This window comes from Elgaria multicarinata, chromosome 4 (assembly GCF_023053635.1).
Source record: "Elgaria multicarinata webbii isolate HBS135686 ecotype San Diego chromosome 4, rElgMul1.1.pri, whole genome shotgun sequence".
In the NCBI taxonomy this organism is placed as follows: domain Eukaryota; kingdom Metazoa; phylum Chordata; class Lepidosauria; order Squamata; family Anguidae; genus Elgaria; species Elgaria multicarinata.
In genome coordinates, this window is record NC_086174.1 from 145,651,871 (window position 1) to 145,677,784 (window position 25,914).

Below are 25,914 nucleotides of genomic sequence, written 5' to 3' on the forward strand. Positions count from 1 at the left end.
TGGTTCTAATCCTGCCCTCTGGAGCAACAGAGAACAAGTCTGCTCCATCTTCTAGAAGGCAGCCATCTAAAGATTGGAAGATTTTAATCTTCTCTTTTCCACAGTTCTTCATAGGATGTGGTTTCTGTGAAAATCCTCCAGTTTTTCAATCTCCTTCTAAATATGCTCTATCTAAAACTACACACATCAGTATTCCAAAGGCAGCTTGACCAGCACAGACTAAATCAGTTCTATTACACTCCATGATCTGGATACTACGCTTCTGTTCAGTATCAACGTCAGGCTGACTGGTCCATAGTTTCCTAGATCTTCATTTTTTTACCAAGTCGCCAGACACAGGAAGCAGCTGGGAGGTAGCACTCCTTTCTCTTCACTTGGTATTTTCAAACCCTCCTCTACCTTTTCCCTCCACACTCCATGCTTTGTGTGAGTTGCCTTGTGCAGCCAGATCATATGCATATTTAATTAAAAATTGGTGCTTGCCCCCAAGTAAATGTGCATAGTACTGTAGCCTTTCTGGAGGGCATAGCCTGTGTCTTGATTTTGTTTTAGTTATAGTGTTTAGTTACTGCAGGTGATTATCATGATCATTACAATCATTATTACAAATCTTATCAGGATTCAGTCTAAGGGATTTGCACAGGAATTTTGTTTTTCTTAGTAGTAGTTTATTTACCTGTTTATATAATCAGTAACAATAATAATAGAAATTAAAGAACAACTAAAATTAAAAAACAGATTATCCTTTTGAGTGGTACAGAACTATTTGGAAGCAGTATCTAATCATTATATTATGTCCCTGTGGGCCAATTTTGTATTGCAGGCCTCATTCATTTAATATGATAATTCATTTAGATAGATTCAAATTTAAGATTTGCCTATTTCTCCAATGACCACAGGATGTAAGACTGCATTAATCTATGCACACATACAGAGTAATCCTAATTGGTGTGGGTGGAGGAGTGAAGTGGTCAGGGCAAGAGATGTGGGGTTGCTCTCCCATTGTAACTTGGGGTGGGAATTTGCTCCAGGCTTGCATAGTGAAGGGGCCCAATTCAGGCTTCTCAAGGGAACTGAGGTGCTTTGAATCCACTGAATCCAAAACTACCTCCACTCTACCCCATTTTGGGGGGCTACTGCTAGTGAGAACAACACGGGTGGTAGATCTACGCCTGCTTGTGGCAATTTCTGAGGGCATAACTGGGGCCTACAGGGCTGCTACACTACTCCTCTCTGCTGGTGGAGGGGAGCCACGGCCACATCCTAAACCCTGTGGTACACCTGTCTTGAGTAGGTTAGGATTGCTCGGCCCCTTAAGACTAAGTCCCATTGAATTCTGCAGGCTATCCTATAAAAACACATGTATATATAGGATGAAGCTACGCCTCTCGTTTATTTTAGTGAATCTTCCCCAAGCACATTCATACAATTGGTTACTGCTGTCTTGTTCTGCTATGGATTGGGGCTCCTATTCTTTTAAAGAGAAGGGGGAATTTAATTAGGTGCAGTTTTTCTTACCCCACGCTGGTACGCTGAAGGAAAAGCTACCCTCGGCAAAATCTAAATTTTGCAACCCCCTTGACAAAACTATCGGCCGAGTGTTTTCAGGTAAGGACAGAAAAGGGGTTTTGATCCCCAACATACTCATGAGTAGTACACACATGCAGCATGGGGCCTACAGGAGGCTGAGTATCGCGTTACACTCGGATCAATATTGCAGATGCGGCCCCGAAGTTTAGCTGATAAAAGAGCAAGCCTACAATTTACCTTTCTGCTTCTGGCCTCCCAGCCGTTTGATGTACATCGAAATCTAGCTAATCCCATTGCTAGCAAATCGACAAGATCCCGAAACTGAACTCAATATTCCTAGGCTTTAAAAAGCGCCAGTATTCAATGGAAGTTTTGCCCGAGAAAGGATTGACGTGTTTACTTAACTATCTTGCTGAGTTTTCAAAGTGGAATTCTTTTTTCTCATGGGAAATAAAAACCTGCCACTCTGCTGACAAGGGCGCTTTCCGGAGTGGGTGTGTTAATTTAAAAATGCGTGTACTTTTAGACCGAAGAGTTGGAAGGTGGGGAGGACGAGATCGTACAAATAAAGCAATTGCTCTGCTTCCTTTCCCTCCCCGCGCCTATAAAGTTAAATTTCAAATATTGGCTGAGTTCGGACGACACGCTAATCAACTGTTTCCCATTCTGTTCCTATTACCCAACCCCGCAGTTGATTAGCGTGTCGTCCGAACTCAGCCATTGCAGCACCATCGACAGACGCGCGGGTCGGATCACATTGTCAAATATTTCGAAAGGAGTGTGCCTTTAAGGGTTCCCGCCTTCTTCCCTGCCCCACCTTTTTTTCCCCTTGCTAGCTCCTCTAATCCTATTGAGTCACAATTTAGGAACTCAGTACCCGGCATGGGTTGCACACTTTGTCCCGTGCTGTTTAAAAAGCAACTTTTTGCTATTCTCGTTCAGTGGGATTGAAAGGCACAGACCAGTTCGTTTTTTTAGCTGCTCAGGTTTTGTGAAGCGATTGGTATAGCATTTCCTCGAAAAGCCAGCCAGACCAGTTGGATGCCTTTCTACAGGTTTCTCTGTAGGAGACTTTTATCTGCTCATCCTGCGTTGGTTTGTTAAAAGTTTGAAATACCAAAGCCCTCCTAAAGGCTAGGAACCTGCTCTTTGAAAGTAAATGGCCACTCCTAATGGTCTCTGCAATGGACATCTGCACAGTCGGCAGAAAAGGAATAACATCTTCAAACATGAAATCCACAAGAAGAATGGAGTTGTTAAAGAAATTAAGGTAAACTTTGCGTTTCTGGCTCAGCTCTCTGAAAAAGAAAAGAAAAAGAATGTTTTAGTTATATGGGGTAGCTTATTCTCTCCACCAATTTCTTCCTGCTTTCATTGTAAACCTTAATACATAGTTGTGGAAGTCAGACTGAATTGCCTAAAACCAATACTTAAGCTGTTGTTATTTCACACCCCCTTCCTTTCCTAATTAACTTCTGGCTTTCCATAGCCCACTTGGCTGCACATGCTTTTCCTGCCTCTGTCTAAAAGGCACCCTAATAGCTCATACTATCAGCACCCTAATAGCTCATACTAAAATGAATCACAGCTTTTTTTTAAAAAAAAAAAAAAAAGAAGAAGCAAACTTTGCTTTCCCTGCTCTTATATATGCTGGATGGTCTAACTGCTGTGTGACTGATTTACAAAATGGAGCCAACTGGTATGAGAGACCTCTTTGTCATTTCGTAGCTAATACCACCCTAGTATGTTCTTGTTAAAACTATATGGAATAAACTGAACATATTACCATCCTTACTTGAGATATTATTTCGCTTCCTTCACTTTCATCATCCTCAAATCTGGGGCTGCAAGGTGGCACTGTGTCAATTATACAACACAGCAGCCACCTCACAGCCATCATGGGGCTTTCCCATGAAGCTGCAGCTTTAAAAAGTCAGGGACTTACCCTGCATCCCCCCCCCCCCCCCGGGAGCAAGACGAGAATGGCACGTCTGCCATCTCTCCCTGCTTTGGAGTTGTGGCGGAGGTGTTCCTGAGCAGATGGTGACCCCTGATTGGTCGCCATCCGCCAGAGCAGAAGGCAGGGAGGGCCCAGCGTGTCAGTGGCTGCTGGAAACCCTGGGGGCCCCTCTGCATTAAGATTAGCCCTTGCCACCCCACTACAGAGAAAGCAAGGGGTTTTGCTTAAGGCGGTGGAAACCCATCACCATATAGGTAGCCCCTCAGATGCTTCCTGATTTATGGAGAGTCATCTTGCAAAACAGGCTGTGGTTAAAGTTTTGAGATGGGTGGCGGGGGAGGAGGACACTTTCCATATAGCAAAGTATTATGTGATGTTTAAAATGTATAGTTGTGATGGGAAAGGAGGTGGAACCTAGGAAGGTGCCGTCATGCAGAATCAGCCCCCTGGACTATCTGGCTCAGCATTGTACAGCTGGAGGGCCAGGAACCCACTGCTGGGTTCCAGCCTGATCTAAGTCACAATAAACAGCAATATCTCTATACAGCTATATGGTGAAAAATTAAGAAGTTGGTCCCTATGTTTGGATTAAAGGTGGGGCCCAGGTATGGAAAAGTTGAAAACTACTGGTGTGCTCCCTGGTATTAGCTCCCTACGGTTTCAGACAGGAGTCTTTTTCACCCATACCTGAGGATGTTATGGATTGAACTTGGCATGCAGACTAGGTACTACATACAACCCTTCCCCTAAGGTGAAATCAGTTCCTTCTTTCTGGTAATTCAAAGTTTTAAGAGGATAAAATGTATTAACCATGAGATTTTAAAAGCTGTGGTTTTGCTGAGTAAAATAAAAAGTGTTCATTCATAATCTAGTGTTGCTTGTCGGATAGCATCTGGGTTCTAACTTTCCCATGCATGGTTTAAATACAGTGTGGTGACAGAACAGCTGTTGATTGAATTACCCAGGCTTGGAGATCCTTCAAACAAGAATTTCCTATCTGGATTCTCTTCCTATCGCAAAATGCATGCTTACCTATGATTATGAAATAGATCCACCCTGTGCCTGACCCAAGGAATGTCTGTGGGTGGCTCTTGCTTGGCATGACAAAGGAAGAATACTTGTGTAACTTAAGGGAAGGGGGTGTTTGACTCAGATTTGTGACGTTCACCACTCTGAGGCTTAGTTCAACGTGTATAAGTAGTTACTTGATGAATGATGGAAGAGAACTTTTGACGAATAGACTCTGTGCAAGAGAAGAGATCGTTTCCCAAAATCTAATAACCTTCTTTAAGGAGGATATGACCAATAAAACAATATTTGATAAATGAACATTTTTACAATTGTAAATAGAAGTGATTAGAGAGAATTACTAATAGGGGTATAATTGTATTATTATTATTATTTACTTTATCGGGGTATCTTTTAATACCTCTCCCGCATGCATGAACACATTCTTACAGTATCAGGAAAAATCATAACTGTCTGGCCCTTTCTACACCTAAGGATTATCACAGGCAAATGGAGGGATCATCCCTGCCTGCTCCCGGGATCCCCTGTGTGTCATCTGGATGCACAGGGATGATCCCAGGAAAAAAGGCAGGTGTCGAAATAGCCTCTATCTAGAAGACATAGAGTTCTGATTCCCCACCACCACCACCAAAAATACTATGAAGCAGTGGAAGTGTTTTAAGTCTGTAGTAATATTTTGTTTCCTTTATTAAATTGATCCAAAACATTCTCATGACTTTAAAACTGCCTTAAATTCATGTGCCTGTTCCATGAGTTTATCATACTTCGCTCACACTTTGTGTGTGTTCAGTGCTATATCTACACAAGTGTGCTTGGGGTGAAGGGTGAGTTGGAGGAAAGAATGCTGCATATGGTCTTTTGAGGAAAGTGATCTTTGAGACTTGCCATTTGAAATATCTGGGATCTCCAGACCATGTGTTTGCACTGCCACCCAAGTGATCTTATTTGCCACCTCATTGTCTAATCTCTCTGTATATGGTAGTCCATGGGTTTTTGAAAAGATCTACATACGTAGATCAACCTTGGCAAGTACAAGTCTTTTTCCCCCTGTAAACTCCCCCCCCCCCCGGGCCTGCCCTCTCAAACAAATGGTGGATTTATGGAGTAGAAAGGGATTTCTCACCTAAAGAGAAATCTAGCTCCTGGGATAGTAGGATTATAGAGAGGAATTGTGAACAGGAATGTTAAAATAGCAATGAGGGACTCACAGAAATGATCATATGTTTGGAATTCTTTCTTTCCCTCTATTCTTTCTGTGGGCTCATCTACACCAAGCAGGATATTCCACTATGAAAGCGATATATAAAAGGTAGGAGCCACACTACTACTTTATAGCGGTATTGAAGTGCACTGCAGGATCTACACTACTGCTTTATAGTGGTACTGAAGTGCACTGACAACTGTTGGGGCCCATGACACATCTACACCAAGCAGAATATCCCACTATGAAAGTGGTATGAAAGCAGTAGATGGTATGTGTCATGGGCCCCAACAGTTGTCAGTCCACTTCAATACCACTATAAAGCAGTAATACCGCTTTCATAACACTTTTATAGTGGAATATCTGCTTGGTCTAGATGAGTCCTGTGTCTTAACATACATATCAGTGTCTGTTCTCCATTTGGATTTCTTGTACATTCCATATGTTCACATGTAGAATGGAGATGTGTGTGGATCCTTTTCAGTCAACTACCATTGTTGTTGTTTATTCGTTCAGTCGTTTCCGACTCTTCGTGACTTCATGGACCAGCCCACGCCAGAGCTTTCTGTCGGCTGTCGCCACCCCCTGCTTCCCCAAGGTCAAGTCTGTCACCTTCAGAATATCATCCATCCATCTTGCCCTTGGTCGGCCCCTCTTCCTTTTGCCTTCCACTTTCCCTAGCATCAGCCTCTTCTCCAGGGTATCCTGTCTTCTCATTATGTGGCCAAAGTGCTTCAGTTTTGCCTTTAATACCATTCCCTCAAGTGAGCAGTCTGGCTTTATTTCCTGGAGTATGGACTGGTTGGATCTTCTTGCAGTCCACGGCACTCTCAGAATTTTCCTCCAACACCACATTCAAAAGCATCTATCTTCCTTCGCTCAGCCTTCCTTATGGTCCAGCTCTCGCAGCCATAGGTTACTACGGGGAATACCATTGCTTTAACTATGCGGACCTTTGTTGTCAGTGTGGTGTCTCTGCTCTTAACTATTTTATCAAGATTTGTCATTGCTCTCCTCCCAAGAAGGAAACGTCTTCTGATTTCCTGGCTGCAGTCAGCGTCTGCAGTAATCTTTGCGCCCAGAATGTTTCCATATATTGAGTTTAGTACAGAAATGTTAACTAGTTACCTTTTAAACACCATTTCTATATTTCTCAGGGCTGCTTCTGTTGCAGGCCGTTCCTCCTAGTATGTAGCTATTAAATGCACAGCTGTCAGCCCCAAACCTGAACCCTCTGCTGCTGCAGCAATGGTACCAGGTCAGGCTATTTTTCTATTTAGCCCAGTATTGACGACTCTAACTCACGAGCAGCAGGCCTCCATGGTCACAGGTAGCAGCCTTTCTCATTGCCTGCTTTCTGATCCTTTTCACGTAGCAAGGGAAAACCTTTCAGTGGAAAAGAAAAAATGTTTTCTTCCCCCCCCACACACACAAAACCCCTCTCACATGAGACCTAAACAGAACTGAAAGTTTCCTGTGCTACGTTTGTCAGAGCTCTAAAGAGGAACACCTGCCTTATGCATTGGGCTTTCATTCTATTAATTACTGCTAGGACTTCATTTGGAGGTGTGACCTGGATGCCCTTGCTGAGGGAATTAAGAACTTACAGAGTTGCCATATTTTGATTTTAAAAATATTGTTGCTTTGTGTGGGGGCAATTATTTGTTGCTGCAGTGGTATGTAATGGCTGGGATCAAACGAGCTATTTTAGACATGCTTCTAGTAAGGACTTCTACTTAGTGCTTTTGAAATCCCTCAGTTTCAAAAGTAGTTTGCTGTGTGGTACAGAAGTCAAGTCCCCAAAACTCCATTGAGTAGAACTGGTTGTGTAGGTCTTTGGATCCCAATTTTTGTCCTTAAAAAGAGAAGCTTTGGGGTGAGAGTTGGTGTAAATTCTACTGTCCCCTGAACATTTCTGGGAGGTAGAAGAGGAAAGAAGAAAAGTCTCATAGTGTAACTTATCTCTATAGGAGACAGTCTACAATGGATCTGAGAGTTTGTTAAACCACTCAACGTTGAATTAAGCAAGCAAAGTACATAACAGCTACCAGGAGTTTACAAAATAGGTAATGCTTATTACTAGTGCTGCAGCCAAGAGCTTCTGCGGTAATAGCTGCTCGCATTCTATTATAGCTGCAGTAAATCCACTTTGAATAAGCTATGAGCCCGCTGTGGTCTTCATTCTCACATTGCCAAGCAAGGCGGTAGAGCTAATTAAGACAGGAAAACAATACAGCATGATGAATAAAAAATCAATAATTTTAAAAAAATCAGAAAAATATTTTAAGTTAAAAAATGTAAATACTACGTCTCTCTTAAATAATAACTAAATTCATGTCCAATAATCTGGATATAAGCATGTTAGCCATACAATTGACCTCTAAATTGAATCAGTGCTTCTACCAGATACATTGAGTTAAAGGAGGCTTTTCTGGCAAAATGAAGAGCAAGTCCGATCATTTCTCAGAAATGAGTATTTACATTCTACCCCAATGTTGGTATTTAAATATGTTAATCTTTTGTAAACTGCCCAGAGAGCTTCGGCTATGGGGCGGTATTTATTTATTTATTTATTACATTTTTATACCGCCCCATAGCCGAAGCTCTCTGGGCGGTTCACAAAAGTTAAAACCATAATAAAACAACCAACATGTTAAAAGTAGAGAAATGTAATTATAATAATTAATAATGAAGTTCACGTGATGAAAATAAACTGTTCCAGTCTGCCGAATAACTATCAAACCTTGCTTCAGCCTATCAGTCATAAAACTGTCCAGTGTGCATCTGCCTATATTACCGTACTTGGGCTGCAATCCTGTAACCACTGTGCTTGGGAATAAGCCCCATTGAACTCAATAGTGTATAGTAGACATCTATAGGATTGTGCTACAAATTATCATGGGTGCTGGTTCTAAGAAATATCTTGTATGGGATTTTTTAAAAGACTTTTTTTATAAATTAAAAAGGAAAGCATGCAAAAGATACACTATGAGAGAAGGAGCATCAAAATGAAGCAAACCCTACTTGTAAGTATGAACTTGTTCAGATGAGCATTTTATCACATGCTCACGACTGGCCACTCATGGATCTTTGCGGGTCATTTTGATGATGATGTATTCCTCCTGCGCTGGCCTCTCACTCCTTCCACCATAGCATCACCACAAAATGCTTAATGAGTAGATTGCTGGTTTGGCATCTACCTGTTGCATCTTGTTCAGCAAAACCTTTTGTTCCATGTCTATTAGACACCACAACATCTCTTTAATAAGGGATTGTCTAATTCAGCTAATTTCTGGTAGTGTAATACAGCTAATTCTTCTTGTAAACATATGTTTTGGCAATGTCCAGTAATTATTTCTTTTATTGAGGAGGTTATTACACATTTTGTATTGGAACAGTCGTTAGTATTGACAGATGTACACACACTTTTAAATTAACTAATGGTCAGCATAAATGGATTCTCCATACCCCTTTGACAGCTCAGAGACTGATATTACAACACTGGAAGGATGAACACTCACCTCCTATAATGCAGTGGTTTGAGAACCTTACAATGTTTTCAATATTTGTACAGGTGACATATAGAGGGCATTTGGGACATTTGGTCCATTTTTATTGAAGCCTAAGTATAATTGCTAGAAAGTTGTGTTCATTTCATACAAATCCATGTATGTATCTTTTAAAAAATGGAAACAAGAAAATAAATTTTTAAAAAAACATTTTGGGTGCCTGGCACCACGTTGGGAACCTCTTTGTGGGCACCATAACACCTATGCGTGCTCCATTGGGGACCCCTGCTCTATTTGCTTGTAAATGTACATGGTTTAATAGTCAGATTTGCAGCATTTTTCAGGAAACGTATCCAAGTGTCAATGGGAAACTTGATTTATGTAAATCAACCTTTTTTCTTGCTGATTTAAACTGTTCCTGACACAGAATATTTCCTGGCTTTTCAGAAGTGCAGCTGCTGCATCCAGTTATCCTGCTTTGTATTAGTGGATTTACTGTTTCTGTTCTCTCTGATATTTGGGTATCATGGTTTACCATTGTGCTTTTGGTATAACTGCCCCCCCCCAAAAAAAAACTGTCATCCAGTCCAACACCATCCTAATATAGTCCATTCAACCCCCATCCCACTTAGATTTCAGATCTTACTGCTTCATAATTAGATGCTTCAAAGATTCCATTCACCTGCCAGCTCTTCTTTGTTGAGCTAACCAAATCTAGCATTGTTGTGAAAAACATGTGCGTATGTGATCAGTACTCGCTATGGCAGAATTGCTCACTTTGTCAAATCATAGGTACCTGATAGACCAGCCTCCCACAGCTTGGTGCCCTCCAATTGTGTTGGACTACCAATTGGGGAAGGCTGTGATTGAAGGAAGAAGTGGGTAGTGCTGTCCTGAAGTGGGTAGATGCCTTCTGGCAAAAGCTGTGCATCTAGATTGAAGGAATGGTCTTCCCTGAATACTGTACATTAACTTTCACCAGGGACTGGAAAGCACATAAGAGCTTCACTGGGCCACTAAGCTGGACAGCCAGGTTCTTTCAGGAAGCCTACAAGCTGGACATGAAGGCAGTATGTTCACTTAGCAATCATGGCTAATATCTGTGGATCAACATCCTCCATTAATTTGCCTAATCCCTATTTATTAGAACCATATAAACTGATAGCTATTAGCGCATTGTGTACTGTGTAATGTTATGCTTATCCTCAGTCTACTTCCAGTCAGTTTCATTGGGTGACCTTCTAGTCACAGTGTTACAAGGGAGAGAAAATGATCTATCCCCCCACTTCAGAGTGTGGTTTGCTTTGAAATACCAAGATTGTCAGGGGTGACGATAATTTAATATATGAGTGCACATCATTTTCTACACAAGTCTCAAGTAAATGTGGCTCACTTGGACAGTCTGACAGATTGGCCACAGTGTTTGCGTGTGGAAGGTTTTATTATACACCATTAACAGGTTCTGTTACCAGATCGTATTTTAAGACCAAGCTTGGCAAATCTTTAATTGGAGATCGGGGGAGGGGGAGTACCAAGTAGCAGCATACCCCTCAGACTCTTTGTTGTTTATTCGTTCAGTCGCTTCCGACTCTTCGTGACTTCATGGACCAGCCCATGCCAGAGCTTTCTGTCAGCCATCGCCACCCCTAGCTCCCCCAAGGTCAAGTCCGTCACCTCCAGAATATCATCCATCCATCTTGCTCTTGGTCGGCCCCTCTTCCTTTTGCCTTCCGCTTTCCCTAGCATCAGCATCTTCTCCAGGGTGTCCTGTCTTCTCATTATGTAGCCAGAGTACTTCAGTTTTGCCTTTAATACCATTCCCTCAAGTGAGCGGTCTGGCTTTGTTTCCTGGAGCATGGACTAGTTTGATCTTCTTGCAGTCCACGGCACTCTCAGAATTTTCCTCCAACACCACAGTTCAAAAGCATCTATCTTCCTTCGCTCAGCCTTCCTTATGGTCCAGCTCTCGCAGCTCTCCCTCAGACTCTACCTCCATTCAAACTGTGTGCTCCAGTTGTCAATATATATTGGTTTTGCATCCGATACTGCAGCATGTTTTCCAGCAGACCTGACCTTACCATTAGGCAGAGTGAAGTGGCAGCCTCAGGCAGCAAATGCTGAGTGGTGCAGAATGGACAGAACGGTATATGTCATGCAACTCGCCCTGTGCCCCCTAAGTTGGCATTGTACCGACAGGTGCAGCGGAAAATATCCTGTCACCAGTGATGAAATAAGATTTGACTGCCAGTATGTATTTGTTTATGGATGGGGGCTTCAGGCCCATCCTGTCCTTTGCCTCAGGCAGCAAAATGTATTGGGCTGGCATAATTTTCAAAACCTCTATAATGTCCTCCACCGTCATCCCACTTGGTCATCTGTTTTTTCCTAAATTATAAATCACCAAATGCTTTAGAGCATCTCTACATTAAGGGAAATGACATTGTTTACCCAGGGCTGTTGTGCGTCCTAGTTCTTTGTCACAATTGATATGGGCTGCATTACACGGGAGGAGAGGGGCGACGAAGGGGAAAATCCTGCTGTTTTCCGGGTCGCTTTTCAACAGCAGACATGTTTCATGGGAGCACCTCCCTCCCTCCCTGGCATGTGCGCAAAGGAGCAGGGGTGGGGTGTCATGTGCTATAAGTCTGCAACTATTGGCACACTTACTTGGGAGTAAGCCCATTGAACACAATGGGACTTCTGAGTAATCACATGGGAACTACTAGCAAACGCTAACAGAAAGAAGAAAAATTAAAGAATCATAGGCACAACTCTAATCTACCATAATGAAGGGTCTTCCTTACTTGGGAGTAAGCCAAGTCTGCTTCCCCTTGTTGCAGAGAGGCATTTTAACTTTTCTCCCTCCAATAGCAGGGAAAGTCCTTCCTTGGCAAGTTTGTAGTGCACTGTCAGTTTTGCATACTGCTGATTTCGTGCCATTAGAGGTTTATTCCAGGTTATGAATGATTTTTTTAAAAATTAAGTAAGCCGCAGGGACGGGGACCATAGGAGACTTCCTGTTTGTTTACAGCGCCATGGACTCCACCCGAAAAATTCTGTGAGTGGCCAGTTACGAGTGTTCTATAAATAGCTGGTTTAGAGGAGGCCCATGTGTCTCATCGTAGGATAGACGCTCCCATCTCTTGATTGTATTAGTTGCTACTTTCTGCATTTCCTACAGTGACCAGAACTGTATGCAGTATTCCAAATACAGTAGTACTGCAGGTCTGTATGAGATATGAAAATTGGATGTTTCATATTTGATCCCTGCCTGGAATTTGCTTCTTCTCTGTGTCGCACATTGGCTAACTTTCACTCCCATTTTCCTTGTTCCTGCTGGCTTTCTCGTACAACGTAATTTACAGTCGGCATGTTTAATTAAGATGGTGGCATATTTAAAGCTGGGGGGGGGGGAATAATCACTTGCATTATGCAATTACAGGTGGAGCTGCCACCACATAATGTAATTTGTGTGAAGGATATGCCACAACTAAAGGAAGAATTAAGTATTTATGTAAGCAATGGGACATCTGTAGTTATACAAACAATTTTTCTGCTTCTGGAAACTGCAGAGGAAACACAACTTTCTGCACCACAACCATTTTAACTGTTATTTCATGAGAATACTGGTTCTGCTACTTAGAGGGCATCTATGACCAGGACTGTCTCTTTCCAGCTTTGCTGGATATTATGATGATGTGACTGGCACATGTGTTCTGGTAACCTTATTGCAATGCACTCTGGGGAAAGTATTTGGAAACTGAATACTCCAGAATGCAGCTGTTGACAGTTCAAGAGACTATACAAAATAGGCCTCTACTTGGCAGCCAACCAATATATTTGGCTAGCCAGTTGCAAAGTTCATTCCTAAAACAAAAGTGGCTGAAACTGGGTAAGAGCATCCATTAGTTGCACCACTATGCTTACTAACAAACAGCACAATAGTCCAGTAAATTTATGCAACTAGATCCCATGCAAGCCATCCATACTACTTTTCACAGAAAATTTAGGCTTCAAACTAGTGTACACTTATCTGAAAGTCCTAAGCCCTGTTCATAAAGCATGTTACCTCTACCCATGAGGGAGTGGACACGTGTCCTAGCACCACTGCCCCCATTATCATCAGCCTCCACTTGTAGAGGCTGACCATCTGCTACAGAGAGCCTTCTGTATCTGTGTAGGCTCTCTACTGAGGACTGTCAGGTGCTAGTTATGGAAGTTGACGGTGGACGGGGGTGCAGAGCAGAGGAGGCTGGTGGCTCTGATTTCAGTGGGGCTGTAAGTCCATTCTGGGGTTTAGTCAGAGCTCTAAAGGAGCTGTCCAAGATCCTCAATCTATTTTGGATGGGATACAGTTCAGCACCTTGGATCCCTGCTTCAGAGTTCTAGCTGGTTCTGACTGCAAACAAGAATGGATTCATAGCCCCACCAGCCTCTACAGGGACAGAGCTAGCATGCTTGTGCCTGCTCTCCCTCGTCATGTGTTGAGGTTACATTCTTTATGAATACCTGCATAGAGCCCTACTGAACACATTTTTATGGGGCAGTTCTGTTAGAAAAGAGGAGGCGGAGAACAAGCGAGTGAAAACTCAACCACTACACACCCAGATCTAATATTACATCATTTGTTCATTACCATGCAGCACTCAATAAATTCTTCCAGATATAGCAAGCACAAAAGATGTTACAAGTTCCCTAACATTTGTACTGTCTTCCTCCAGACAACTCCATATTCGAAACCCAGACAGCTCACTTAACCGTTTAGAGTGGCTTTTTTTATCTTTAAGGCCAAAATAAGAGACCAGCTGAAAATGATTCTCAAAATGCAAACATGTATTAAAAGATGCTTTGAAAGAATTATCAATATACTTTGAGAGAATTATCACAATAAGTGGCGTGAAATCACTTTGTCCCTATATGATGCAATTCGCTGAAACATGTTGGGCACACTTGTGTTTTCTAATACACGTTTGCATTTCAACTATCATTTTGAAATGTTGGCTTCTGGTTTCCTCAGTGCTCCCTTTCACTTTATGTTTGAGCTTTAACTATAATTTTTTTGGGGTGGGTAAGTGAGTTAATCTTTGGGAGACCCTCAGAATTGGGCAGGTGCCAGTACCATTTCCTTACTTCTTTTTTCTTTTGAAATTTTCTTTCAATAGAGGGGTGTCTGCCAGCTCACTTCAAGTTTTCAGAAGTGTTAAGACCTTCCCCACTTCGTTTTTCAGATATGTTTGTATTATTTTTTTAGACTGGTACTGCTGGAAATACTTTGCTGGAAATGGCTATTGGTTATCCCTCTTTTTTGTCTTCTAGATTTTATACTTTTGGTTTTATTGTATTTATTGCTTTATTAGATTTTAAATATCCACCAGTTGGTGATGATTGTTTTTCTCAGCAAAGCAGGATTTAATATGTGTCTCATGGCTTCATAGTGATCCTACTTTTAAGATACATTTTATTTTGGTTTTTGTCTAGGTTTTCTGACAATTTTTTTTTCTCACAAAGGGCCTCACGTTAATTGGAAAAAAGAGAGATAGGCCTTGCCATCAGGCTAATGAACTAGGATTTTACAAACCAAGCCAAGGTTTGTTCTTGGGTTATAACTCTGGCTTGTCAGAGTCTCAATATCCGCAGTGTAGTGTGTTATCTGAACATCCGCAGGGTAGCTTTTTAACCTTGAAGTGTGGCTTGTTAACTATCCTGAACAACCCAATAATAAACAATGGGTTCTTAAGGCTGGTTTGAGAATATAAGTCACGCTGCATGATTAACAAGCAACCCTGTGGACATTCAGACAACACACTAACTCATGGTTCAACAGCGGCCCACACTCAACCACAGAGTATGGGCTGGCACATTGTCTGTATAGCCTGAGACTCTGCATCCCTGGCTTGGTTAACATGATGTCCAAACCGCCCAGAGAGTTTCGGCTATTGGGTAGAATAGAAATGTAATAACCCACACTCAGCCACTGAATGTGGGTTAGTGTGTTATCTGAACAGCTCCTCCAGCTTGTTTAGCTGCTTCCACTGACAGGAGGAGCCAAGCTTGAATGATCCAGCTGCATGCACTACCAACCTAACTCACAGTAACCCAGATTTTTTTAAAAAAAATCTTTGGGTTGTTATGGCATGTGTTATGGCATGTGAATCTTGCATCAATCTCTCTCTAGGAATGGCTACACATTTATACATATACTTTCTCCAAAACCCATAGATGTTTGTTTCTGTCAATAATGTCCAGATTTCTGCATACTGTTGGAGTGCACAGTTGTCTTTCCTAATTCTTCCTAGGTTGCTTCATGGTCCTAATGTATATAGTTCCGGTGTCCTGCAATAAGTAGGGTAACATTGCATACGAATACAGCAGCTTCAAATTCTGCACATAAAAACATGAGCATAAAGAGGGACAAGCTTTGTAAGGCAGCTGACTCATATAACATGCTGTTTTTACTATACTCAGCCAAACCAACTAAAGGTAAGAGGAAGATATAATGCAATCTCACATGCCATTGGTTTTCTAGAAAATATTGAATTACAGCCTTTTTTCCAATTACTTAAATAGACTAGAATATGATTTAACTTTATTTTAAATTTATATTAGTAAATTTATATTAGTAAGCCCAACTCAAAGTACAGATTTATATTAGTAAACACAACTCAAATTTTACTGATTTTGTGCTTTTTACATGGTTGATAAATATCTCAGTAGCCCAAAGCACCTGAGAATAAATATTTAAAGGGGGAGGGTCAATAAAACACACATTTAAAATGTGATGTACATACTATATTCAAGCCAATTAAAAGCCTTACTTGACAAATATTTTGATTGGGATATTTGATCATCACATCATATTTAATTAGAACTTGGGAACTGCACCAATTAGACTCTTACGTTATTTTTTTTAATGAAAAAATAAATTTATTTATTTAGAAAACAGGCAATTTTCTTGGGAAAATATAGTTGTGGGAAATTTTCTGGCCCATATCAGTTTTCATGCTTCTTGACAGTGAATTCATTGGTGCTGATCACCCTTATGTGTATGTGTGCATGCACAAACACAGCTTTCATTTCGCTCTAAAGAAAAGTTAACATATTTACAAATCCAACAAAGAGCATATCCCAAAACATATATAGAATCAACAACAAAAAATTCCAGGTACACCTCTTTCATGCCCTGACCCTGTATTTGTCTGTCAAACTGTAACTATTCTGGTGTTGTCAGGCTAGATGTAATTGAACAGAAAGGCCAACGTTCAAAGATAACCATTCTCTCTGAGAAAACTTCAGGTTTTGTCTGAAGCAAGTATAAAATGTTTGTTACTCTGAAGAACTAATCCATCCACTGAAAGCTACTAGGCCTGCTGCTATGGGAACACATTGCTCCTCATAGTTTCCCTCAGGGTTTTCCTTGTGTGCCTCAGCATTTAGTACAGTCCTTGGTAGGCTTCCCATCAAAAGTGGTGCTGTGAATCTACCCTCTTCTGCAACATTCCCATGAGACGGTTCTTCTTGTACCAGTCAGGAAAAGAAAGGAAATTTCCATGTCCCCTTATATATATATATCCTAAAGTAAAAGAGTCAAGAAGACCCAGAACTTCCTCCTTCCTTTGAAAGGAAACTTTTGACTGATGATATTGAATTCTAATGTAGGGGCTTAGTTGAATTGTGAAAGGCACTGAAGGAAAAACTAAAGACTCACTGAAGAGGGAACCCAGAGGCACCAGCTAAATCTATTACATACTGATTCTTAATGGGGGTCAGAGGCCTGGAAGAATGGGCACCCCAAAATCTAGGAGAAGAGATGCCTCCTCTCCTCAGGGCAACGTGGGGAGAAGGAATAGCATATGTGGAGAGAAAACGCCATGAAGAAGTGCCCAGGCGACACAAAAAAGGGCTAATAATTGACATTTTGAGAGGGAAGAAGGGATTGGACTTGCTGAGGAGAGAAAATGAAAATGAGCAGCCTGAGCACAAAAGCGGAGAAACGGGATCACCGGAGAGCAGATGTAGAATAGCTTTGTCTTCAGATGTATCAGCAATACAGGTAATGAGGGGACAGAACTAGGCCGTGATCCCAAAGTATGGAGGAGAGATTTTAATCTTGCCCCTCAAATACAAGGTAACATGCATCTGTGGAGAAGCAATCCAGAAGAATTCTCCCTTGCCTCACTCATGCAGCTGTCTGAATGTAGCTCATAAATGTCTTCCCACAAACTTAAAATTCTCTATATTCTCAGTACACAAAACTTAATTTTTACATGTATTTGCACTCTCCCTTTCCTTGGCTGATAGTTGCCCGACACGATTTTATTCTCCTTCAGAGAAGAAAATACTGAAGATAAAAATGGCCTAATATGTTTGTCTACAAATATAAAGTTGAGTAGGTAATAAGCAATCGGCTTTAGTAGCATCTGTGCCAAAGAGCAAACTATATTACTGAAGTACTTGTCAAGAATATGTCTTAACCTATAACTCTAGAACACTTGCTGAAAACTAGGAAGCTTATTTCACTTGCCCAAAATGACCCCTTTCCATAACTTAAACTTTACGTTGTCCTTATAAATCATCTTTATACAGCAGTTGCTTGCCAGGACTATGTGTTGCTCCTCAGAGAATTTCCATTGCATGTCCATATCTCAGTGCTGTGTTTCATTGCAAAAAACATTGGTAGTACTAAACAAACAGAACATGAAATACATTCATGGGAATCATCCACCTTTCTTAGCATAACTCCCCAAATCTAATTTACTATTTCAGACCATTCCATTTTATGCCCCAGGCAGTATCTTTAAAAAAAAATGAATGGTTTCATAGGGAAAAATAGATGAGACTTTAGAAATGATTTATAGATATAAGTAGGGCAGCTAGGAGTATAAAATTTAAATTTATTTTATGTAGCATTTCAATTACACCAATTAAATTATATTGTCAGACAGATTTTTTCACTGGACAGGGATGGAATACACAGAGGTGTGGGTTTTTTCTATTACTGAAATCTTGGTCGTCCCACCCACATTGAAATTTCTACATGAGATCAGAATCTTTTTTACCAGTGAAGCTTCTGCAGTGTGGCATCTGCAATTTCCCTTTCAATATATTTTATGTTCCATTAAAAGATAATCACGTTCAAATATCTTATAATTTTTTAAAAGAAAGGAGATTAAGTTGTTTTCGTAACATTTTTTCATAACAAGCCCTCGTCCAGATGTAACAGTATTGCTTGAGAATTCTAGGTCCTTAGCCCCCCAGCCCGGCCCCATTCATTATAAGATTTTGCTGACCTCCTAAGAAAAATATTTGCTACTTAAAAGATTTGTAATTCTCTGCTCAGTGCATCCTAACAAAATTGGCTGTGGAGGAGTTTGAGGAGTTACATTTACTCCATGTTCCCTATATTGATTTTTATATATTGATTTTTTTATTTTTTAAAAAACCTCATAACTCTAGTATAGCTTTGACAAATAAACTGCCACAAGGAAATGTGAAGTGGCTCAGTGGATGGGTCTGTATAATGGAAGAGTCACTAAACAGAGTACTAAGGTGAGTGAATGATGGGGACCTGGGAATAGTGGAAGGAAAAGGACACAATAAATATCTAAAATAGCAGAGGAATGAGGTTGGGTAAAACAGGCAAGCATTAAGGGAAATGGAAGAACTTCTGAGAAAGGATGAACACCAAGGATAACATACGCAAATGTACACAGTGAGACTAAACAAATGCATATGATATTTTACCCAGTGCACCCTTCCTCCCTTCATAACACAACTTTATAACACTACTAACACAATACATTTGTATGCTTAGGTGTCATTTGTACATACATTTTATGGGGAGGAAAGCCACCCTTACTAAGAGCATGACATGGTATTTATAAATAGTGAAGGTTTGATAAACTGTGTTATGTGATCTTTAGTTCAAGATCTAAACCAGACAAAATTGATGACTGCTTACTGGTACTTTAAAGAGACATTTATTCTGGGTACAAAAAACAATGAAGGTAGGATATAGATTGAGAAAGATGGTGATGGCAAGGAACTGAATTCAGTATTTTGTAGGTGAAGTGAAAGTTTTTGCCAGAATAAAATTGTTAGTCTTTAAATTGCCACAAGACTTTCTGTTGCTTTTGATTCAATATCATTGCTGGTTTGAAAAAGAATGGAGCAGAGGTGTCATGAAAGCTTGTGTCTAGTGCATGAGTATGCAAGTGAAAGAGAAATGAGATTAAACAAACATGTGTAAGCTTTCTATGCATGCTTTAATAGTGCTTAAAGTTTAAGCTTTTAATAGTGATAATATTTAGTGCAAAAGGAAATAATTAATATTGTCCTTTTTTTAAAAAAACAACCTTGGATCCTGTAAACTAGGGCAATGTCAGTTTTGCATAAAAAACATCTACCCAGAAAAATTGGAACGTACAGCAACAATTTGAAAAGCAAAATTAGGGAGAACTTTAGTGCTAAGTTTTGAAGTAGTGGAAGCAGAAGAAAATGTTCAGTGACAAACATTTATTTATTTATTTATTTATTTATTACATTTCTATACCGCCCAATAGCCGGAGCTCTCTGGGTGGTTCACAAAAATTAAAACCATAGTAAGACAACCAACAGGTTAAAAGCACAAATACAAAATACAATATAAAAAGCACAACCAGAATAAAAACCACGCAGCAAAATTGATATAAAATTAAAATACAGCGTTAAAACAGTAAAAAAAAAACAGTAAAATTTAAGTTAAAATTAAGTGTTAAAATACTGAGAGAATAAAAAAGTCTTCAGCTGGCAATGAAAGGAGTACAGTGTAGGCACCAGGCGGACCTCTCTGGGGAGCTCATTCCACAACCGGGGTGCCACAGCGGAGAAACATTACTATGCAATACAGTATCAGGAAAACAGTTTTGCTTTCTTATCATTTTATTTGAGAGCTTGTGGACTTTTTGAGGTGTGCTACTTGACTAAACTGAATAGGCTGTCGCTAATGTATCAATAGGTAGAACTAAGTGAGACACACAGGAAGTCAGATGGAAGAGGAAGTCAGGGACACTGAGACTTTGATTGAAGGAATACTCGCCCAATCAGGAGGTGACACAGCAGTCAGTGACTCAGCACTCTCAGGAGTCAGTCAGGGCTGGAGAGAAGTTAATTAGAAGCTATGTTTGTTTGAGGCAATACAAGTTTTATTTTTATATAATACTGCCTTCCTCATTTGCAACAAACCCATCTTTGAAACATGGTGTCAGAAGTCTAACAGGGACCCATTTACAACAACAACAAAAACAGCTTGAGATTTTGCATTATGGAGCAAGGTTTGAAAGCCCCCCCCCCCATCACTGGATTTCACTGGGCCTAATCTGGCTCAAGCTTGGCAGAACTGGAAAGAGGAGTTTGAATTGTACCTGGATCTTGCCTTCACAAAAGAGGAAGAAAAGCAAAAGGTAATGTTATTATAGTATCTGATTGGAGAAAAGGGGCGAGAGATATGCAAAACTCTTGGGTTTAGTACTACTTCTAGTCTGCAACAGCTAGTAAAAGGGCTGGATGATTACTGCATACCTAAACAAAATGAAGCAATGGAACGATATCAATTCTTTATGAGGCAGCAGGGGTCTGAAGAGAGACTGGATGCTTATGTTACTGCACTAAGGACTTTGGCAACAACCTGTAATTTTGGGGCTATCACAGACTCCCTCATCAGAGACAGAATTGTCTGTGGGACCACAGACCAACATCTCCGTGAGAGGCTGTTGCGGGAGCCAGATTTAACACTGACTCGTTGTTTGGAGATTGCTAGGGCAGCTGAAGCTACTAAAGAAAGGCTTAGGACATTAGAAGGCACCCATGAGGTGCAGGTGCATGCAGTCCAACACCAGTCAAGTCCGTATAATGAGCAGGGCCGGCAGCCTCAGAGACGACTGCCTAAAATACAGTGTATGTTCTGTGGGAAACAACACAAAAAGAGAAAAGAAAGGTGCCCAGCATATGGACAGAAGTGTAAAGGTTGTGGCAAACCCAACCGTTTCCAAAGTCAGTGCAAGAGTGAGAAGAAACCTAATAGGCTGGCTGTGAGAACAATACAGAATGAAAGCGATGAGTCTGAAAACTGTGAGGATGTTTTAAGCCTCACTTTGGGTCCAGTGAATCATGATGTCCACATAGTGGGGAATACAGGGAAGAAGGTAACCTACCCCACTGCATTGTTTGCCACTATGTTGTTGAACAAACACCCAATTCGTTTCCAACTGGATTGTGGTGCCACCTGCAATGTGCTGCCACTAGCTCTAATAGACAGGAAAACAGATCTGGAACCATGTGGCCAATTGCTCATTATGTACAATAGCAGTACCCTGAAACCTGTGGGGAAGTGCAGGCTAAAGATTCACAATCCAAAGAATAATAGACTCTATCGCTTAGAGTTCATCATCGTGGAAGGGAATGCCCACAGACCTCTGCTAGGAAGCAAAGCAGTCCAAGCTATGCAATTGATTCACATGCAACATAAGAACATCCTGAACGCTGTACAAGCCAGTGAGCAGAACCAGTCCAGGATTTGGACTATGGAGAAAATACTGAAAGATTTTGCGAATGTTTTTGAAGGGGAAGGACATTTGGCAGGGAAATTGAAACTTGAGGTAGATCCTTCAGTAGAACCACAAAGATCCCTAAAAGGAGAGTTCCTATGGCACTGGCAGAACCACTGAAGAAGGAACTAGCAAGCCTTCAAAGCAAAGGCATAATTGCTCCAGTAGAGACTAGCACAGAATGGATCTGCAGCTTGGTCATTGTACGGAAACCCTCTGGAAAACTCCGTATTTGTATTGACCCTAAACCTTTAAATAAGGCATTAAAACGCAGTCATTATCGCCTGCCAACCATTGACGATGTTCTATGTGACCTATCACGAGCCAAGGTTTTTTCAGTGTTTGATGTGAAAAATGGATTTTGGCACATAGAACTGGATAAGGAATCTAGCTACCTGACCACGTTTGCAACCCCTTTTGGCAGATACCGCTGGTTACGAATGCCAATGGGCATCAGCCCTGTCCCAGAAGTGTTTCAACGTAGGTTGAATCAAGAGCTAGAGAACATCCCAGGCTTGAAGATAATCGCAGATGATATCCTAATTGTGGGAGAAGGAGATACGATAATAGAAGCAACAAGGGATCGTGACAAAAAGTTGTGCCATTTTCTGGAGAGGTGCAGAGAGAGGAACATCAAATTGAATCAGGATAAGGCCAGATTAAGACTGAAAGAAGTACCTTACATTGGCCACCTGCTGACTGCAGATGGGTTGAAGGTGGACCCTGGAAAAGTTAAGGCAATCCGAGAGATGCCACGACCCGAGGATGTGAAAGGTGTGCAACGATTCTTAGGCATGGTAAACTACCTGGCGAAGTTTTGTAAAGGGTTAGCAGCTGACTGTGAGCCACTCCGACAGTTGACACACAAAGAAGTAGAATGGCAATGGTCAGAGAGTCATCAGCAAGCATTTCATAAAATTAAGGACACTGTATCTAAGACCCCTGTACTGAAGTACTACAGCCCAGGGGAACAGCTAGTCCTACAATGTGATGCCTCACAAAAGGGGCTAGGAGTGGCCCTTTTACAAAAACAACAACCAATTCCTTTTGCCAGTAGAGTACTGTCAGAAACAGAGAAAGGTTATGCACAAATTGAAAAAGAACTGTTAGCTGTCCTTTTTGGGATGGAACGCTTCCACCAGCTCACTTTTGGACAGACAGTACATGTCCAATCTGACCACAAGCCACTGGAAACCATTGTGCGGAAACCATTATTGAGTGCCCCAAAGAGGCTTCAAAGGATGTTGATGAGATTGCAAAAGTATGATGTACAGATCCAATATCATCCAGGCAAGCACCTGGTAATGGCAGACACATTAAGCAGAGCATATCTCTCAGAGCCCAGTGAAGATGGTTCAGTTGAAAAGGACATAGAGTCAATAAATATGCTGCAATATCTACCCATTTCACGGCCACGCCTACAAGCAATACAGGAAGGCACAGAGCAGGATACCAACTTACAGATAGTTAAACGCATTGTCCTGGATGGTTGGCCAGAGACCAAACATCAGCTACCAGTGGAAGCTATACCCTATTTCTCAATGAGAGAGGAGCTCAGTGTGCAAGATGGAATTCTCTTTAGGGCAAACAGAGCTATCATCCCAGAAGCAATGCGCTTGGACATAATGAAAAGGATACACTCTTCACATATGGGAATCGAGAGCTGTCTGAGGAGAGCGAGAGAATGCGTATATTGGCCTGGCATGAATGATCAGCTGAAAACTTACATGGCACAATGTGAGATCTGCAATTCTCTAGGTGACAGACAGCAAAAAGAAACACTCCACCCACATGAGATTCCAAGGAGGCCTTGGGAAAAGGTAGGAGTAGACTTATTCAAGTTGCAAGACAAAGACTACCTCATAACGGTGGACTACTATTCCAATTTCTGGGAGATAGACTCCTTGCTAGATACCCGATCTCGAACAATTATCAGAAAGCTTAAAGGACACTTTGCCCATTATGGAATACCCAATGTTTTATTTTCAGACAGTGGCCCTCAGTTTGTGTCTGAAGAATTTAGGGCCTTCAGAGCACAGTGGGAATTTGATCATCAGACATCATCACCGGCCTATCCCCAGAGCAATGGGAAAGCTGAGTCAGCTGTCAAGACAGCAAAGCGTATTTTGGTCAAAGCCAAGAAAGCTGGGACAGATCCATATCTAGCTGTCTTAGACCACAGGAACACCCCGTCACAAGGCTTGGATGGGAGTCCAGCTCAGAGTCTCATGGGTCGAAGAACTAAGACCTTACTTCCAATGCGAGGAAATTTGCTGCAGCCAGAAATCCATAACAGACGAGCTGACTCTATAGCAGAACAAAAATCTAGACAGGCCCATTATTATAATAAGTCAGCCAAAGATCTACCTGATCTACACAGTGGTGAGCAAGTCTGGATTCAGCCAGCAGGGCAAGAGAACAAGGAATGGCGAAAGGCAGAAGTACAAAGGCAAGTGAACACACGGTCATTTGAGGTGGTGACACCAGAGGGTCAAGTCTTCAGAAGAAACCGTAGACATCTGCGGAGGAGCAGCCAACTAGTATCAAATGCAAGTGTGCAGAACCACGACCAAGAACAGCAATTCCAGGAGGAGAGAGCACCCACTTCACAGTCTGGCCTCCAGGCAAGAGGTCATTCGGAATCCCCTGCCAGAGAGACTGGGGAGATAGTTGAAATGTCCTCACATCCTAGGGATACCCATGATACCGCTTATCACCCCAGAGAAACTACATCTCCTATAGCAAAACAAGTAAGAACTCGAGCAGGTTGCCTGGTACAGAAGCCACACCATCTACAAGACTATGTTTAACTTGGGGGGGGGGGTGTTAAATGGTAGTTGTAATGTATTGTTGGTTAAAATAAAAAAAAGGAAAGATGTATCAATAGGTAGAACTAAGTGAGACACACAGGAAGTCAGATGGAAGAGGAAGTCAGGGACACTGAGACTTTGATTGAAGGAATACTCGCCCAATCAGGAGGTGACACAGCAGTCAGTGACTCAGCACTCTCAGGAGTCAGTCAGGGCTGGAGAGAAGTTCGTTAGAAGCTATGTTTGTTTGAGGCAATAAAAGATTTATTTTTATATAATACTGCATTCCTCATTTGCAACAAACCCATCTTTGAAACAGCTAAGATCTTCAAACATTCTTGCAGAGCACTCCTAAGCATGTTGTATTCAGAAGTAAATCACTTTGAGCTCAGTGGGGTTTTCTCCATAGTAAGTATATCTGAGATTGCAGCCCCAGATAAGTAAAATGCTGGTACCGTATTTCTTCAATTGTAAGACGCCATCGATTCTAAGACGCACACTAATTTCAGTACCACCAACAGAAAAAAAAACCCTAGGACACATCCGCGATTCTAAGACGCACCCCATTTTTAGAGATGTTTATATGGGAAAAAAGTGTGTCTTAGAATCGAAGAAATAGGGCACTTCTGTGAATGGCAGTATGAAACCTTGGTGTTATTTCCACAATTCTGCTATACCATATCACCACCTAGTGATTGTGTGATTGAACACATAGGAAAGCAGAGAAAGAACCCCCGCCCCCAAACCATGTTTAAAAGAGCCAGAGGAAATAAAAAAAACCTAGGGGAAAAACAGGTGTAAAGGAGCCAATTTTAATCCCATAATCAATCTGGAAATAGAAGGGTCCGTAAAGTGATGGGTTAAAAGCCTCATGTAGAAACCCCCTTCGGCTAAGCCTAACATACTACTTTGGTGTTTGGTTCAAATGAGTTTTTTTAGGTTCTCCTTAATAGGCGCCCAAAGCAATTATTCTGTTTAAATAATAATTATGTTTGTGGTCTAATGATCGTATAAGTGATATCCTGAAAGAATAGTGAGGGAGTAAATCATTGAGCATTATGACTTTATGGATGTTGGGGGGGAAAGTGCTTCTCTTTAAAACAGGGAATTGTATGATATTGTGAATAGCTTTAACCAAGTATTGGTTAGCAAAAGAGCATCAAACCAGAGTTACCTGTGTAACTTGTGATTAGGGTTGCCAAATTCTGAGTTAAAAAAACCCAAAAAACAGGTTCTGTCCCTAGTCCAGCCCAAAGAGCTGAAGATTCCAGGAGATCAGGGTGGAAGCAATAGC

General features: G+C 41.3%; 1 protein-coding gene across 1 annotated transcript in view; it reads left to right on the top strand.

Moving 5' to 3' along the window:
• Positions 1-2,673: 2,673 nt before the first annotated feature.
• The window catches only part of SPTLC3 (serine palmitoyltransferase long chain base subunit 3), a 99,638-nt gene continuing 76,397 nt past the window's right edge, over positions 2,674-25,914 (top strand). The window contains exon 1 of the mRNA XM_063125869.1: positions 2,674-2,800. Coding sequence (XP_062981939.1) covers positions 2,690-2,800 — 111 coding nt within the window. The 5' untranslated portion in view covers positions 2,674-2,689. The remainder of the gene's footprint in view (positions 2,801-25,914) is intronic.